Consider the following 16,112-nt stretch of genomic DNA (forward strand, 5'->3'; position numbering starts at 1 on the left):
TGTGGTCACGTTGGCATACAGTACACCTGTCTATTACATAGTTTGTATTACACATGGATCTAATATGACATAAATGCAATCCATTAGATAGAAAAGGCACAGATCAAGCAAATATATTGAAATAACGCAGTGCCATCTCCTCTCTCTGCTTGTTGACCCTTTTCTGTCTCGGCCTCTCCTTCTGCAAGACCCTTTAAGATAATAATTAAGCCTTAATAAAACCTGAAGCCTTCTTTTGTCTTGTTAAGCTGCCTAGTTAGTGGATTTCTGTACTAAAAAGGTGCAGATGTTTGATATGTGAACCACTAAACCTAAAATACCATAAAATTATTCTATTTATGTCCAGATTTAGTAATAGTAATCATATTCACGATTCATTTTGATTGAAAGCTTCTACTCACTTTCCTGTTGACCTCTATCATAGGAGTTCTCAACTTATTTACAGACAAAGACCTGTTTAACAGTAAATAAATAAATAAATAAATAAATAAATAAATAAATGCCCCTCCCCCTGCCAGTACAAATTTATTTTACAAACTATACAAGTAGAGGTAAACAGCGTGATGCATGCAATATGATATAGTAGATAGTGGATTAGAGTAAATGCAGATGTGCAAATAGAAATAATGTGCAAATAACAGTCTGATATAAATGATTGTAGTAATGACAGATAATTGCAGTAAAGTGCAAGTACTTGCATAACTGCAGATAATAGCAGTGATGTACAATACAGTATAGTATGGTGTCTACTGCTAATGTTTAGTTATTAGGTGGAGGCTCACAGTTAGTTCAGCATTAGTACAGCAAGAACAAGCTGTTCATGAGTCTTTTTGTGCGACAGTGTAGACTTCTGTAGTGGTTTCCTGATGTGGGACATACAAACAGTCCATGGTGGGGATGGGAGGTGTCCTTGAGGATACCTCTCACTCTCTACAAGCAATGCTTTTGATAAATGTCTGTAATGTTGGGAAACTGTGTTCCGGTGATTTGTTGGGCAGATTTCACTACCCGTTCTAGTGCCTTCTGGTCACTCACTGTGCAGTTGTTGTATCACACCGTGATGCAGTTTCTAAGATGTCATTGTGTTTATTTTTACTGCGTTACTGCGTCTATGACTTATGAGTCTCCCTGCTTTAAATTGTTGAAGTCACCCATTTCTCTTGTGCTCTTGCTCTTGCTAATTTTGAGGGCCAGTGCCCCTTAAAATGTCTGTGCACGTTCCTTTTACCGCTCAGCACTTTCCATGTAACCATCAAATGGCACTAAGTGATAATGAAAAGTAAAGTCATGGCATGGTGATACAGGAACAAGTCATGAGTTGAGTTTGAGTAGTTACTGAGTTAATAATGATGTGGGCTGGCTGAACAGACAGTTATCAGGGTGGGTGGAGTCTCTGATGATTTTACCAGCTCTTACGCTCCAACGCCTGGTGTAGATGTTGTGCAGAGAGAGGACAGCAGACCCAGAGGTGCACTCAGCTAAGCGCACCACTCTCTGCAGGGCTTTGATGACTGAAATGAAACAATGACTTATTCAGAATATCCAAAGACACTCACTGGCGCCACCTACTAGTGTAATGATTTAACTTTTGGAAAGGGTGACTGAACATGTCAGAGAATCTGAAATCATCTTTTTGGTGAACGAAATCAAAAGATTCGAGTCATTTGGATGAATCGAAATTAGCACTGCAAATAAGTGGCCAAATAAAACAAAGTCCCTTTAAGGCAAGTCAGTATACTCGGCAGACATTAACTCAGAGACGTATTTGGTAGGCCAACCTGGAATTTACCCTCAGTTATTGCAGAAAATAAGCTCTGTGCATGACCAACAAAAGCTTATGATTCTTACACGTTTTGTTCATCAAGATAATCTTCACAAATGAACACAACTTTTATGAGTTTTGAAGCCTAAATACAATCGGCAGATATAAAAAGCTAAAGTTAGGCTATAAACGAACTACACCAGTGGTTTTCAAAGTGGAGGCCGCCAGGGGGCGCCCAGGGGGCCTCGAAAATTTGGTGTGAAAATAAATTCTCACTTTCAGACAACCACACACACACACACACACAATCAATTCCTAATGTAATATAATGTAAAGATGTAAGATGTAATTATTAATAAAATAAAAAAAGGGGGGATATATTCAGAAGTCTGTATTGTTAATGTGTTTTAAAGACATCTTGCAAAAGGGGGGCCTCGGTCAAATGTTAATGCCATTTGGGGGGCCTTGCCCTGGAAAAGTTTGGGAACCCCTGAACTACACCATGGTCACATGACTTCAACATCACCACCACTACACTTTATAGCACTACAATTAAAAATAAAACACTACAATTGGAGAATTCTATAAATTGATCAATCTACAGGTTGGAATGTTTGAGGTGGAATAGTTTGCAAGAGCGTGAGTATAAACACAACGAGGCTGTAGTAGATGAGTTTCCCTGTTCGGCGTGATGACGTTTATTGTCCCCGACAACCTCTGTAGCCCCATTTAGCCACTTGTTAGCAGCCGCCTTATTCAAAACAAAATCACGAGTGGGGTATTACTGATGTATTTTATGTCGTAGAATAAAACGTGAAAGTATCTTGAGCTTGTGTTAACCACAGACCTTATTTCAGGCATTTCACCAAAAACCCATTGACTTCGGGATGATGGAACCGGAAGTGCAACTCATTTCGGGTGTTAGGACTCATTTTTACAGCACTCTATTGCAAAGAGTCTATGGCTACTGACTGTTTTGAAATACTGACGAGATATACAGTATGAAAGTGTGGCAGGTGGTGGCATGGTTTAGCATGGGTATGCACTGGGGAGGAGGTGTTTGATACACTTGGAGGAGGGGAGTCTGCCTTATGCCCATATTATGTTGTTCCCCAAGCAGCTCCTGGATTTTGACGCCACACAGCAGACTCTAGGAAGTGAGGTATTTATTTATTTATTTATTTGTGCTTGTGGCCTTGGCACGTTAGTCAGACAGTAATGTAAAATGTTTTGCAAAACAAATAACCATGGTGCTTTCCAGCTCACTTGCCACTTATTCTGTTTTGCCTCGGGTTTGCTCTGCTTACAACCTCATACAAACATAAATATCCATGAGACAACAGCTCAGATGTGCCATTTTTTACTCCTTACACCTCTAGGTTATCACCAGTGCAGACCCAAAAGTGTTACCCCATGCTTCTCCAAGAAACACCTGTCAGTTCCAATATTTTTGATCATTTAAAAATGGGGTGGGCTCACACAAAAGGTACCCTGCTCTAAGCTGTTAACACATCTAGATGTAAATATCAGGAAGCGAAAGCTGAAATTCTCATATTCTATCGTCTCATATTCATCTTTTGATCTCAAACGCAAAAGTGTTCAGTGTATAGGGAAAACAAAAGAATCGGCTTTGCCGTTCCAATACTTTTGGAGGAGACTGTATTTTGTATCATATTGTATATCATTGTGTATATTGAATATTTTGTTGTACATTGTGTGCAAAAACTTTTGCAAACACTTTATGTATTGTATTATGCTATAATGTATAATCATGTATATTGGAAACTTTGTTGCTTGTGCTGTATATTGTCAAAGTTTTTATTGTTCTCTATTGTCCACTTTTTTGCCTTTTTGCGTTAAAATACTGGGAGTCTGTAAGTAAGTAACCATTTACTACTTGTACTCACACTGGCTACATATACTGACAATATACTAATAATTACTTACTAAAGCCACATAGTAAAAAGCAAATGACAGCTTATTTGGATTTTTGCTAAAAGGCAAATAAAGGACCATCTGATTTAACCCAGTTGTGATATTAAGGAATATGATCTTCAGAAATGTCTGTTATCCTGTTTAACATTTTATTGTATAAAAATGTTTCAAATTTGTTTAAAAAAAAAATGCACCCATTGGATACAATTTATGCAAATCCAGTTATTCACTATACAACCTTGACTCACAGAAAGCACTCAGAAAAAGTGTGCAGTGCACTTTCAAAGAAAATGAATGGGGAAATAGATGCTAAAATCACAATTTTAAGCTTTAAATTGTATTTATATTGCCAATTGGAAGGCTGTTATTTTTATTGGGCAAACAAATATACATTCTGGCAACTGCTTTTTTTTCACCTTCAGTTCACTTACGTATTATATACTGTATGAAGATGGATGTTGGAACATTCAATTCTAGGAAAAAGATTTCAGCGTTTAATATAGTAATTCCTGTGTGGTTACTACTACTATGCATGGTTTATAAACACTGTATATATTGTATGTGCAAAAACCCATCAAACGTCCCAAAGCTGCAGTGGTACGGACCTCGGTGTCTTCATATACAGTTACAACCGTATACTTGGACTTTGTATCTTTGTATTGTATTTCCTCTTAACTCTACATTCTTATTTATCTGACTGATTTGTTGTTGGGGCTCTGTAACATAATAATTTCATCCACCTTTTATACTTTTTATCCTGTATAAACTGTGAAGTTATATGTAATAAATCTAAATCTAATATCATCTTAATGTGATGCTGATCTGATGACAGCAAATAAGTTTGTGTCAGCTACATGTTGCACTATTTATACTCCTCCACATCTGTAGACATCTTTAGAGTTTCAGTAACGGTGAATGAACCTAACTCCACCACAGTCTACTAGTGTGTATTTGTGTTAATAGCCTTTGTTAATTCTTTAATTTATGCAAACGAATCTGAAGACATTGTTTATTAATGAATGGAATGAGAACATATTGTACACAATTCTTTATTGAGTATGGTTTCAAAGGGTTTATAATGCACATTTGGACACATGACGTGCAAGATACTGGAGGCATTTCCTTTTTAGAAATGTTTCCAGTCTGCAGGGTATTTTTTTTGGGGGGGGGGGGGGGTGAGTGGAGGAGGAGGGGGTGGGGGTGGGTACTAGCAGAATAGACGGGAGGTCGTCCAACTTTTAGACCTTCGTAAAGGTTTGCACTGCTGTGACGTCCTTAAATTTTACTGACTGTAAGATTGAATGCAAATATATCCATTAGTTTTTTATTATTATATTTCAAATAGCTGATCACATACGACTTAAAAAGCGTGAATTTAGTCTGGTCTCACCTTGATCAGTTTCCCATCCTTGACCTCGGCGATAGATGTAGCTTCATTACCGTCCCACTTCTCCACCTGTATAAGTTGGTTTTCTTCCAGATCTATAACAACCTAGCAAAGCAGCTTGTGGTTATCTCATACCAATCTTCAAAAATGACCCAAGTTCCATATTTACAGAATTGGCTAAATGGGATAAGTAAGGAATAAAACATTTGGCGGTGCGGTGTTATGGAAAATAAATCAATGATGAATTGGTGTGATGCGTTACGACACGAGTTCTTGTTACCACCTTGAAGTTGGTTATATTCATATAAACAGCACATCTTCAAGTGTTTCATTTGGCTTATATTACAAATATTACAATTTGCAGATTTCAATTTGTATCCGGGGAAATTCAATGCAGATTGCAATTTTTCATTTATCAATGAACGAAACATCATTCTATCCATTTATCGTTACGTTTAAATGCTGTGAAACGTCCATGAATTAAGATAGTTCCTGTTATCACTTGCATTATAGCAGCTGTAAAGAGCGGGTCCCCTTACCAGTCTCTCTTTTTTTTTTTTCTGACAGCCTACCAGCAGAAAACTAAAGGTTTAAAGGTTTAAAGTAAACTCTGTCAGTTACAAAGTGCTTACACTGGAGACTCCTTCCAAAAATGTTATATAAACATCTCCACAAAAAAAAACCTTCACCATATCAATGATTATAGTTAAAAAAAAAAAAAAATGTATTTGATTATGTCGAGCATCTGCCATACAAATTCCTGTGTTACTACAGAAATGTTAACTTATTAGACCAAGCGTGATTATTGCCTAGAAGTTTCTAAACCCACTCCACGTCCCACTGTGCCGGATGCAGCATCATAACAATACAAAACGCACAAACTGTCCTATGATTCATTTATTAATCTATATGAACTGCTTTATGCTGGTCAGGGTCGTGATAGAATCTAGGTATGCTAAAATATTCTTACATTGCAGTATCTGCCATCCCTTTTCTGGTGGTAGAACTGTTTACCCAATCTGAATGAGAACTCTTCAGTACCAATGGCACTTTGTAGTTTAACGACCACAACGTCGTCATCTCTGGAAATTGTGACAACTGGCCTAAGTACATTTGAAATAGAAATCACTTCTTCATCAGCACCTGTGGCAATACACAATCAATGGATGAAATTTTATTTGTAAAAATATAGCTTCGAAATGACATGAATAGGTTTCAACAGAGTAAAGAAAACTGTTTTAAAAAAACCACAACTTACCGGTTGCTCTCAGGAACTTATCGTAGTCCTCATTTTGGATAAGTTTCCAACTGCCGAAGAAAGCCTCCATTTTGATATTATTAAGCTATTTAATTTTGAAGGGAACAGAAATGGTGAAGTAGAACTTTACCTGTTTAATCTGTGCAGCTGTACACCGTTATTTATATGTTATCTTAGGGGAGGAGATTTTTACAGCCTGTTCTGAGATATCTGATTTGTTTGTATGATTGTGTTGTCACAATGAGGGTACGCCTATACCGACTGATTCTCTTGGATGAATGAAGCAATAGCTTTTATAGACACAACCACAAAAAAACTAAGTGCAGAGTTTATTTCACATCGGCGCAACAGACAACAATGTGGTTGAAACAACGCATTTGATTTTTGCAAAGCATAACCAGAGTGAAAAATGTATTCGAACGCACCATCTTCATGTATGTATTTTCTTTAGGTTTTGCTTTTGAGAGCACAGAGGGGGGAAAAAAAGGAAAGAAAAATCATGACACCACCAAATCAGTGAAAACTGACGCCTACAGTACTTTCAATACAATGACATGAAGTGTAACTTTCAACATTGACAGTTCCATATTTACTCATTTTGACAAAAAGCACTCAGAAAAAAGTGTACAATATGTTCATAGAAAATAAAAATCACAAAATAGATGATCAACAACATTCATAAGGTTTAAATTGTACTTACATAACCAAATGGAATGCTATTTTTTCTCTCTTTTTTTGTATAGAAACTAGACATTCATTTAGTTTAGTGACAATTTAAAAAAATAAATCAAGTGGTCCCTTTTAAAACTAGGAAAATAATGTCATATGGTTCTCTAAGACATACAGACACCATGATTCTTTGTGCCACATGAACATCACTCAGGTGGGGAATTTATTGATTCTGTCAAAACAGAAGGATTTCCAAGAGAAGATGGGTGTGCTCCTCCATCAGCCTTAATCAGAATAATATCCTCCAGTGAAGACGCTGCATAGCACAGACTGCGACCAGAACAGTAGTTTGGTCATGGAGGCTAAAGGAGAGATTGTTTGTGGTGCTGTCTCTCTTGTCTTTGCTGTTCAGTTTGGTTCATGCTGTAATGGGTTAAGTTATGTTCCCTCTGCCTGGTCCTTTCCCTCTGCAGGGTCCTTGGCTGCGTCACTTGATGAGGATGAACCTTCTCCTCCATGCTCAGCGTCATCTGTGAAATGATATCATGGACAGATATGGAACAGTGTAACAAAACTGTGACTGGTGGTGAAACCTTTAGCAGAGTTGCAAACACCTCTTGAGCTTCATCTCACCACACTGGTGTTGATTATTTTTGCAAAAACAGTAGGCCCTGGTATGTTTTACCATGTCTCCAGTATCTGCTTTTATTATTATTATTATTATTATTATTATTATTTTTAAGAACAGTATGTTTTCCTCCATAGGAAAGTAGTTCAGGACAGAGGACACTTTCCCAAAATGTTTTATTCCTCTTAAACCAGCAATTTGCCAATGATTATATTGTTTTAAATTATTTAATAATGAACAACACTTTTATCCAATTATAGTTTCTGTCATGTCAAGGCCGTAATCAGCGACAAACTCCATTTCCCAGAGTACACAGCGCCATATAAACATGGCCGCCCAGAACTACCATTCCCAACAGGCAGCTTCACTTCCACCTTCAAGATCGCCCAAAGTCTGATTACCTATACCTGGACACGATGGCTGCATTCAAAATCATGTACTGTGACAGTACCTACTGCATCCGATTCAGTACGTACTGATCAGTATATGTGTGTAGCATGAATACAATCCGGAAATACTACATCCGCCATGTTGGAACTGTCATTTGACCTTCAACTTTAAAATAGCCGACACACTGCCTTCCTCTATTCTTGATTCTGACAGCGCTTCCACGTCAGTCCTGTTGCATTATGGGATAGCGCAGTGTCCATTGCTTCCATACTGCACAATCTCAGCAGAAGGTCATCAATGTATTTCTCACCTACTGTTTTATGAATACTGAGAATTCGGACATACTACTCCTTTGGCGTACTGCTTTTCACCCACACCCTATACAATCAGACTCCAACCCTTCACACAACATGAAGTATCGCTCAGTGCTCATTACCTGATGTACCAAGTCTTTGTTTACTGAACTTGCTTTTCTGGTTTGATATTTGTTTCTGGTTTCACAGTTCTGTTTAGTCTGTTTGTTAATCGTCAGACCATGTACTTGTGTTGTTGTTGAGGTTTTTTTTTAACCACGTTTTTGCCTCATGATTTGCATTTGTTTGCATATCATACCCTCACCAGCTTTATTTTGTCTGCCTTGAAGTTAATAAGACAGACAAATAAGAAATAATAGGTCAAAAAATGAAAACATGAACTCCTCAGTTCCAAAGCCTTTCCCATGGTAGAACTTACTGACCGTTACTAACTGCTGACGCTCCCTTGCATAGTGGAGTCTCCTTCCATAAACGTTATATCAATGTCTCCTAACAGAAACCTTCACCATGTACACTTTTCTTTCTAAATAACATGTTTATTAATCTTTTTATCATTAGCCCTAGATTATCATTGAGTGTCTGGTGTATTAAAGATTACTATAGAAACAATACAGTATTAGACTGATCACATTCATATAAACCTGTGAGTTGTAGCTGCACTACTGTCAGAGCTGCCGTTACAGACCCGTGGTATAATTAATATTAAGCAACTCGTCCTTTTTTTTTTTTTTTTTTTTTTTTTAGAGCAAAGAGATTGAATTTGTTCTAACCTTCTTGATTTCTATTGGATCACAAGATGGAAGCTTGTGAATTCACAGGTCAAAGTTCACCTAGATAAAGTTGGCGTGAAAGGAACCGCTACCAGAAAATTCTTTTTATTCTACACGGTTAAAGAAAGGTCATCCTGATGTTTTTGGTTATAGAGTTTCTATAGGAAGGAAGGAAGGAAGGAAGGAAGGAAGCTTGCAAAATTGAAAATGAAGGCTTCAAACTCAGATGGAGCTGATTGAGAAATCCTAGGCACTGCACTGTGTTTATTTCTACACTTACTACACTGTGTTCACGCCATGTCGTGATTACGAGATTCCGACTTGTAAAAAGCATTCATGTCCTCGTAGAACATGTAATTACAGCTTGTAAACCAGGAAATTTCTGAGAGCTCCGACTTGTACCACCTAACCGCAGCAATGTCATGCGGAAACACTCAAAGGCCATAACACTTACTTACACTACCTGATACGCTTTCTGTTGTCTTCAATATTTAGCAATAGCATCAAAATGTGATATAATATCGTGTCTATGTGTTTTGTATTTTGCAGTTGTCAACAGCATCGTCTCAAGGATTCATTTTGCCGTATAGAAACGCATAATTCCAAGTGCAAGGACGTGAACATCTCCAAGTAGAACATCCGGATTGTCATCTAGTAACTACGGTAAATCCAACATGGCGTGAACGCAGCTTATAATTTCAGCATTTACATATTGAATGTATGGTCTGGAAGCCTACATTGCAGACAGCCCCTTAATACGAGATAATAGAAAACTACACTGAAAAACAAAACCACATGGTGCAAATTGTATCTCTAATATCTTTATCTCTCTTACTTTCAGAAACAACAGTGAGACAACAGTGGTACAGTACCTCCAACAGCAAGATCAGCTAGTTTGTTTGGAAGGTCTGCTGCTTCGGGTCCTGTGTTGGAACCTAAAATATCTGGCACGGCGTTTCGTCGGCCAGTCCTTCCTGTGGCGGCGAAGTCAGTGACAACAGTTTCCACATCAGTCATCTCTGCTCTTGCTTTTCACATTATCATCTGCAAGATATAAGGCAGTTTTTTATTCATTCTTTAACTGAATACTTTCCTATATATAGGACAATTAATCCTATATAGTACATAGGCAGTAATACACAGTACATAGAAAGACATTTCCTACTGTAAATAGTCAGAGGTGCCAACATCTATGGTTTATCTGTATTTATTTTTTTACTCTTTGCTATGATAGCGATGTGGTAGACACCTAAAACAGGAATAAGCGGAATAAAAGCGGAATAAAATTCACCTGGCAGAAAAGCCAATTCACTAATTCAGTCTTGCGAGCCAATTGAAAACAAGTGGGTGTGGTCTCTTTGGTGGGTAAAAATGGAGGTAAAAAAAGTAGCAGTCACACTGGACTTTTGCCTCACTGTTTTCTTAATGCTGCTTGGTGCACATCTGGGGGAAAAAAATTGCATTTCCATCCGTTATGATAGGGAAAAAACAAAGAACCTTTACACAAAAGACACCTTCACAAGTCAGGTAATGAATGTAAAAATATATAAGCAGCTAGAAATACAATCTTTAACACAATTAGGGCCACAACAAAAACTTCTAAATGTCTGAAAGAGTTGGAAATTTGTGAGGGATTGGGCTCATAAGCACACTCTTACCCCATACAGTGAGGAAGATAATGAAAGAAGGTTAAAATAATAATAATAATAATAATAATAATAATTATTATTATTATTATTATTATTATTATTATTATCCCAGGGATCAGTTTTATAATTGCACAATTTAGTTCATTCTTATCATGGTACAGATTTTAAATCAACTGTCAAAGACCACTTTCATAATAACAAGCTGTTTGGAAGTGTTGCAAGAAAGAAGTAATTCCTGAGAGAATCTCACGAAACAAGGACATTAGCACTGCCATTAGTTTAATTAGCATCATAGTGTGGTCAGATGGGAACAAAAACTGTTCGGTCATGCGTTATCGGCATGGTGATCATCGACACAAATCTAAAAGAAATTTAAAAAATAAATAAATAAAGAGTTTAAAATGTTCTTCATAGATGAGTGGACCAGAATCTAAAGCCTTGTTAGACATTACAGGAAGAGACTCAGTGCTGTTTTTCATTCCAGGTCAGGAATCGCAAAATATTAAGTGTAAACCTGCAAATAATTAAGAAACCAGTGTTTAATGCATGTACTGTATGAAAAATAAAGCATTTCACAATCCATGTTTACTTTGCATACCGCTTTTAACAGTAGATGTTGTCACAAAACAGATGTAGATTTAGATCCCTATTGAGCAAGCCAGAAGTGACAGTGGTGAGGAAAAAAAAAAAGCCCTGAGATGACATAAAGAAACCTTAAAGGGATAGTTCACCCAAAAATGAAAATTCTGTGATCAATTACTCCCCCTCATGTCATTCGAAACCCATAAGACTTTCTTTCATCTTCGGAACACAAATGAAGACATTTTAATGAAACCTGGGAGATTTCTGTCCCTGCATTTACAGTCCAGTAACCAAAACTTTCAAGCTCCAAAAAGTTCCTAAAGGCATCGTAAAAGTAATCCATGTGACTCCAGTGGTTTAATCCCAATTTTGTGACGTATTACGAATGCTTTGTGTGCGCAAAAAAACTAAAATGAAGTCTTTATTCACTAAATGTCTTCACTTCCGCATAGATCTCTGAGAGAACCACGACGCATGCGTGTTGTGTTGACGCGAGAGCGGACAAAAAAAATTAAAGTCCCCCTATGTCGAAATCTGCAGATCTTTGTTACAAAGACTAGTTTGTGTACAGCGTCCCTCTTCCTCTGCTGTAAACAGTGCAGCGCTTCCGGGTCCCGTTGCATCGTGAGAACGTCCACGTACTTCGATTACGTTTACGATGCCTTTATGAATTTTTTGGAGCTTGGAAGTTACTGGACTGTAAATGAAGGGACACAAATCTCCTGGGTTTCATTAAAATGTCTTCATTTGTGTTCTGAAGATGAATGAAACGAGGGTGAGTAATGACCGAATTTTCATTTTTGGGTGAACTATCCCTTTAAGAGGAACCAGACTCAAAATGGAACCCATCCTCTTCTAGCTGACACCGGATACTAAATCAATAGAAATAATTATCCAAGTGATATTTTCCAGAGAATATTTTTTGTGGACTGGGGTCTAAAGACAATTCATTCTTCCATCTTCACTAACCGCTTTATCCTAGTCACAGTCACTCCTGGGAACCCCTGACTTAAGGAGTAAATACCTCCTGGATGGGGCAGAAGTCTGTTACAGAGCACCACAAACATGTATAATAACACATTGCATATTTTAGCGAACATGTGAAACAGCACAGCCGATAACCTGAGCTCAGGATCAAACCAAGGACCTTGAATCTCTGAGGCAGCAACACTACCCACTGTGCCACCATGCTGAAGACCAGACTTTCCTTTTTTAACTGGACAGCCAATTACAAGTGCAGGATAGATGATGACTGTGAACTGTGTTCCCTACAAAGAGCTAGTGTCAGACGAAGGGTGAAGGGTGAATTTTGCGTGAAGATGATTTTGCTAGATACACAGACAGATAGACAGACTCATAGATACATTTTCACTTTGCTGGATATATCGTAGTGTTTTAGTGTGGGAAACCTGATGTGGCAAAAGTTCCACAGTCTTCCAAATTTCCCACAGGCATTTTTCTAACCAAATCAGTGTAGATTGACATTCATTTGCTTGGCAGACAGTTTATTCAAAGTGAGGCAGGATTCACTCCCACTGGCTAGCTGTTAAACATAGTTAAGCATTCTGCTCTGTTTCCTCATCAAGCCTGCTCAAGTCACAATTCGGGCCAAGAAGTCTAATTATATTGCTAAGTGCACACCTGTTTCCCTCCATCCATCCATTTCTTCTCATCTGGATACAAGACAAGTGATCTACAGAACCCAGTGCCAGTCACTAGGGCACTATTATATAAAATATTAGGGAAACTGTTCTCAGTGTCCTGCTAGCTGTCTTTAGTACTGCGAATCATCGCATACTTCATTCTGACACTGAAAGCTAAGCACTCATCTGTTTTCACCATGTCAGTATGATTATTCAATTCAATGAAATTTCTTTGTATAGTATTTTTAACAAAAGACATCGTCACAAAGTAGCTTTACAGAAATCTGGATGATGTAGACTTGGATCCTCAATAAACAAGCCAGAGGCAACTGTATCAAGGGTAAACTCCAGGAACCAGAACCAAAAGGGAACCCATCTTCACTCTGGATGACATCAGATAGTAGGAGTAGAAACACTTACTCTTCCACAAAGGTATATCTGTATTTCTGTATCATTTAACCTAGGGAGGTTCAGTTTCATCACACTGCATTACTCACTACCTGAATTTCCCAGGAGTCAGTTACTGGTCCACTCTTGTTCACTGTTCAAGAAATGACTGAGTGATCAACCACAATTCTTTCTTACAATACGCTGATGTCACACAAACAAAAGTGCACCCCCCCCACCACTTGGCCTCCCACTTTACACTTAAATACAGTGAAATTTAATATAGCTCTAAATACCATAGATTTCCATGAACTTATAGCTAAAGTACAGGCTCACTACACATACTACAGAAAAATGTAAGACCCAATCGAAAAACCTGACACCATAGATAAGACCTGGGCCTACAAATGAGATTCTAGCCTATACTCTAACATATACCCAATCACAATTCTTTAACTGCATATACTTTTATATTTTCTCTCTCTCTCAATTTCTGTTCTCAATTTCACATTCATTACTATACACCTATATAAGCCTCATTATGTCATTGCTATTGCTACTGTTTTTTTGGTTTTTGTTTTTTTTTACTTTGTTTGTTCCCTGGTTTTTGTATTTTGGTTTCTCTATGATATCTTGTTCGCTGATCGCCTGACTCTTTTGCCTGCCTTGACTCTGAACTTGCCTTACGTATTGGAATTGTTTGCTGGACTTTATATATTAAAACTCATTAAACTGCATTTGCATCTGTCTCCGCCTCTCCGTAGTGACAGATCGTGACAAAACAAAACACACAATTTTTTTTGTTAGATATAGGTGTGCAACAATTATTGGCACCCCTATGAATTCATATGAGAAAAATTCTGTCACATTCTGTGGATATAAACAGGCGTATGCACGGTTTATGCACAAAACTATGCATACGCCGGTTCATAACTGAGACCCCAGGTAAGGAAAGTTTATTCAGTCAGTTTCAGATTGGATAACTGATTTGGCCAGTCAGGAATATTCCACTCTCTGTCCATGAAAACTGTGTTGCAGTTTTGAGTTCTGCAGCAACATGTATCATCATGTAGTGAGTATTAAGATGTGGTTTGATCTAAGAAATTGAAATACTTCTGGACCCTTCAGAATCCATTTGTACTTACTTATGGGTCAAACATTAGTATGGTATTATGTTCTCTGCCGAGGTATTGCTAAGCTCACCTAATGTTTTGCCGCCTGCATTGGCTGTCTCTCTGACAGGTTTGGTTACTTCATTTATGTTTAAACTGATCATGCAGCAAACAAACACAGTACGTTAGAAACGATCATTTTAGAATTACATTCGTTTCTCTAAAATGTTCCATCAAGGTTAACCCAAACTTGACATATTACTTTAATCACAATCATACTGTAGTTTGGTTTTAAATTTAGCGTGCTAAATTTAATACAGAGCCAATACGATAAAACAGCTTGAGGCACGGCAGTGTAATCAGGAAATTCACCACAGTCTCAACATGAAGTTTATTCCACTGAAGTCATGAACTGTCCACCAATGGAGATACATAAAAAAAAGTACAATATGTACAAAATATATTTATTATAAAGGGGCCATGCACCAAAGGTACATACATGATGAGTAGAAACTACAAATAACTCTTGAATCCCTTTGCCTAAAGTTGTGGTTCTGCTTCCCTGAGATTGCTTAGGCAACAATTGTAGTGCGTCTTTGATTGTGTGGCTTGGCCCTGAAAAAGCTGCTTGTAGCTTTAATAATAATAACAATAATAATAATAATAATAATAATTATTATTATTATTATTATTATTATTATTATTATTATTATTATTACTCATTAGTATTATAGGCTGTACCAGACTGTATCTCAGGGACAGGTGCTGTATTAAAAAAACTATATTATAATAATAGTAGTAGTAGTAGTAGCAGTAGCGGTGGCAGTAGTAGTAGTAGTTGTAGTAGTAGCAGTAGTAGTAGTAGTGGTAAGAGTAATAACAATAGTGGTGGTAGTAGTAGTAGTAGTAGTAAAACTAGTAGCAGTAGTTGTAATAATAATAATAGTAGTCGTATTAGTAGTGGCAGTACTAATAGTGGTAGTAGTTAGTAGCAGTAAGAAATAGTAGTAGTAGTTGTAATAGTAGTTGTGGCAGCTGTAGTAGTAGTAATAGTAGTCGTAAGAATAATAACAATAGTGGTGGTAGTAGTAGTAGTAGTATTAATACTAGTAGCAGTAGTCATAATAATGATAATACTAGTCATATTAGTAGTGGTAGTAGCAGCAGTACTAATAGTTGTACTAGTTAGTAACAGTAAGAAACAGTAGCAGTAGTAGTAGTAGTAGTAGTAGTTTTTGTTGTTGTTGTTGTGGCAGAAGTAGTACCAGTAGACATAGTAGTAGTTGTTGTGTCAGTAGTAGTAGCAATAGAAATGGTAGTAGTAGTAGTAGTAGAAATAAGAGTAGTAGTATTAGTAGCATCATCAGCAGTAGTAATAGTAGTAATAGTAGTAATAGTTGTAATGATTATAAGGGGGAATAAGATGCCTGGATACTGAGCTCATGTGTGTTATTATTCTTAACTTTAGAGAACGTGGAACTGAAACTGGTCTTCCATACTGTCATGAAAGCCCTGGGGTATCTGAACAGTTTAGCCACCAATCTGAGATGGGTACGTCCAAGGCAACAGCGGGAAACAAAAAATATTCCCATGTAACCGTTTTTCTGCTGTAATACAGTAATCTCC

At 37.4% G+C, this 16,112-nt stretch overlaps 2 protein-coding genes across 3 annotated transcripts in view; both read right to left on the bottom strand.

Moving 5' to 3' along the window:
• Nucleotides 1-4,901: 4,901 nt before the first annotated feature.
• Nucleotides 4,902-6,579, bottom strand: LOC128600962 (fatty acid-binding protein, brain-like). Its single transcript, XM_053613786.1, has 4 exons — nucleotides 6,343-6,579; nucleotides 6,055-6,227; nucleotides 5,088-5,189; nucleotides 4,902-4,986 (listed from the first exon to the last, which is right to left on the bottom strand). The coding sequence occupies exons 1-4, from the start codon at nucleotides 6,410-6,412 to the stop codon at nucleotides 4,936-4,938; spliced, it is 396 nt and encodes a 131-aa protein (XP_053469761.1). The 5' UTR covers nucleotides 6,413-6,579; the 3' UTR covers nucleotides 4,902-4,935.
• Nucleotides 6,580-6,656: 77 nt separating this feature from the next.
• Nucleotides 6,657-16,112, bottom strand: part of pkib (protein kinase (cAMP-dependent, catalytic) inhibitor beta) — a 35,888-nt gene continuing 26,432 nt past the window's right edge. The window contains exons 2-4 of one of the 2 annotated variants that reach the window (XM_053613788.1): nucleotides 10,405-10,556; nucleotides 9,986-10,157; nucleotides 6,657-7,541 (exon numbers count right to left, since the gene is read on the bottom strand). In XM_053613788.1, the coding sequence (XP_053469763.1) occupies nucleotides 7,450-7,541; nucleotides 9,986-10,130 (237 nt within the window). In that variant the 5' untranslated portion in view covers nucleotides 10,131-10,157; nucleotides 10,405-10,556 and the 3' untranslated portion in view covers nucleotides 6,657-7,449. The remainder of the gene's footprint in view (nucleotides 7,542-9,985; nucleotides 10,158-10,404; nucleotides 10,557-16,112) is intronic. The other variant, XM_053613787.1, reaches the window with a different exon arrangement.

The sequence above is a fragment of the Ictalurus furcatus genome, chromosome 25 (assembly GCF_023375685.1).
Source record: "Ictalurus furcatus strain D&B chromosome 25, Billie_1.0, whole genome shotgun sequence".
Taxonomy (NCBI): Eukaryota; Metazoa; Chordata; class Actinopteri; order Siluriformes; family Ictaluridae; genus Ictalurus; species Ictalurus furcatus.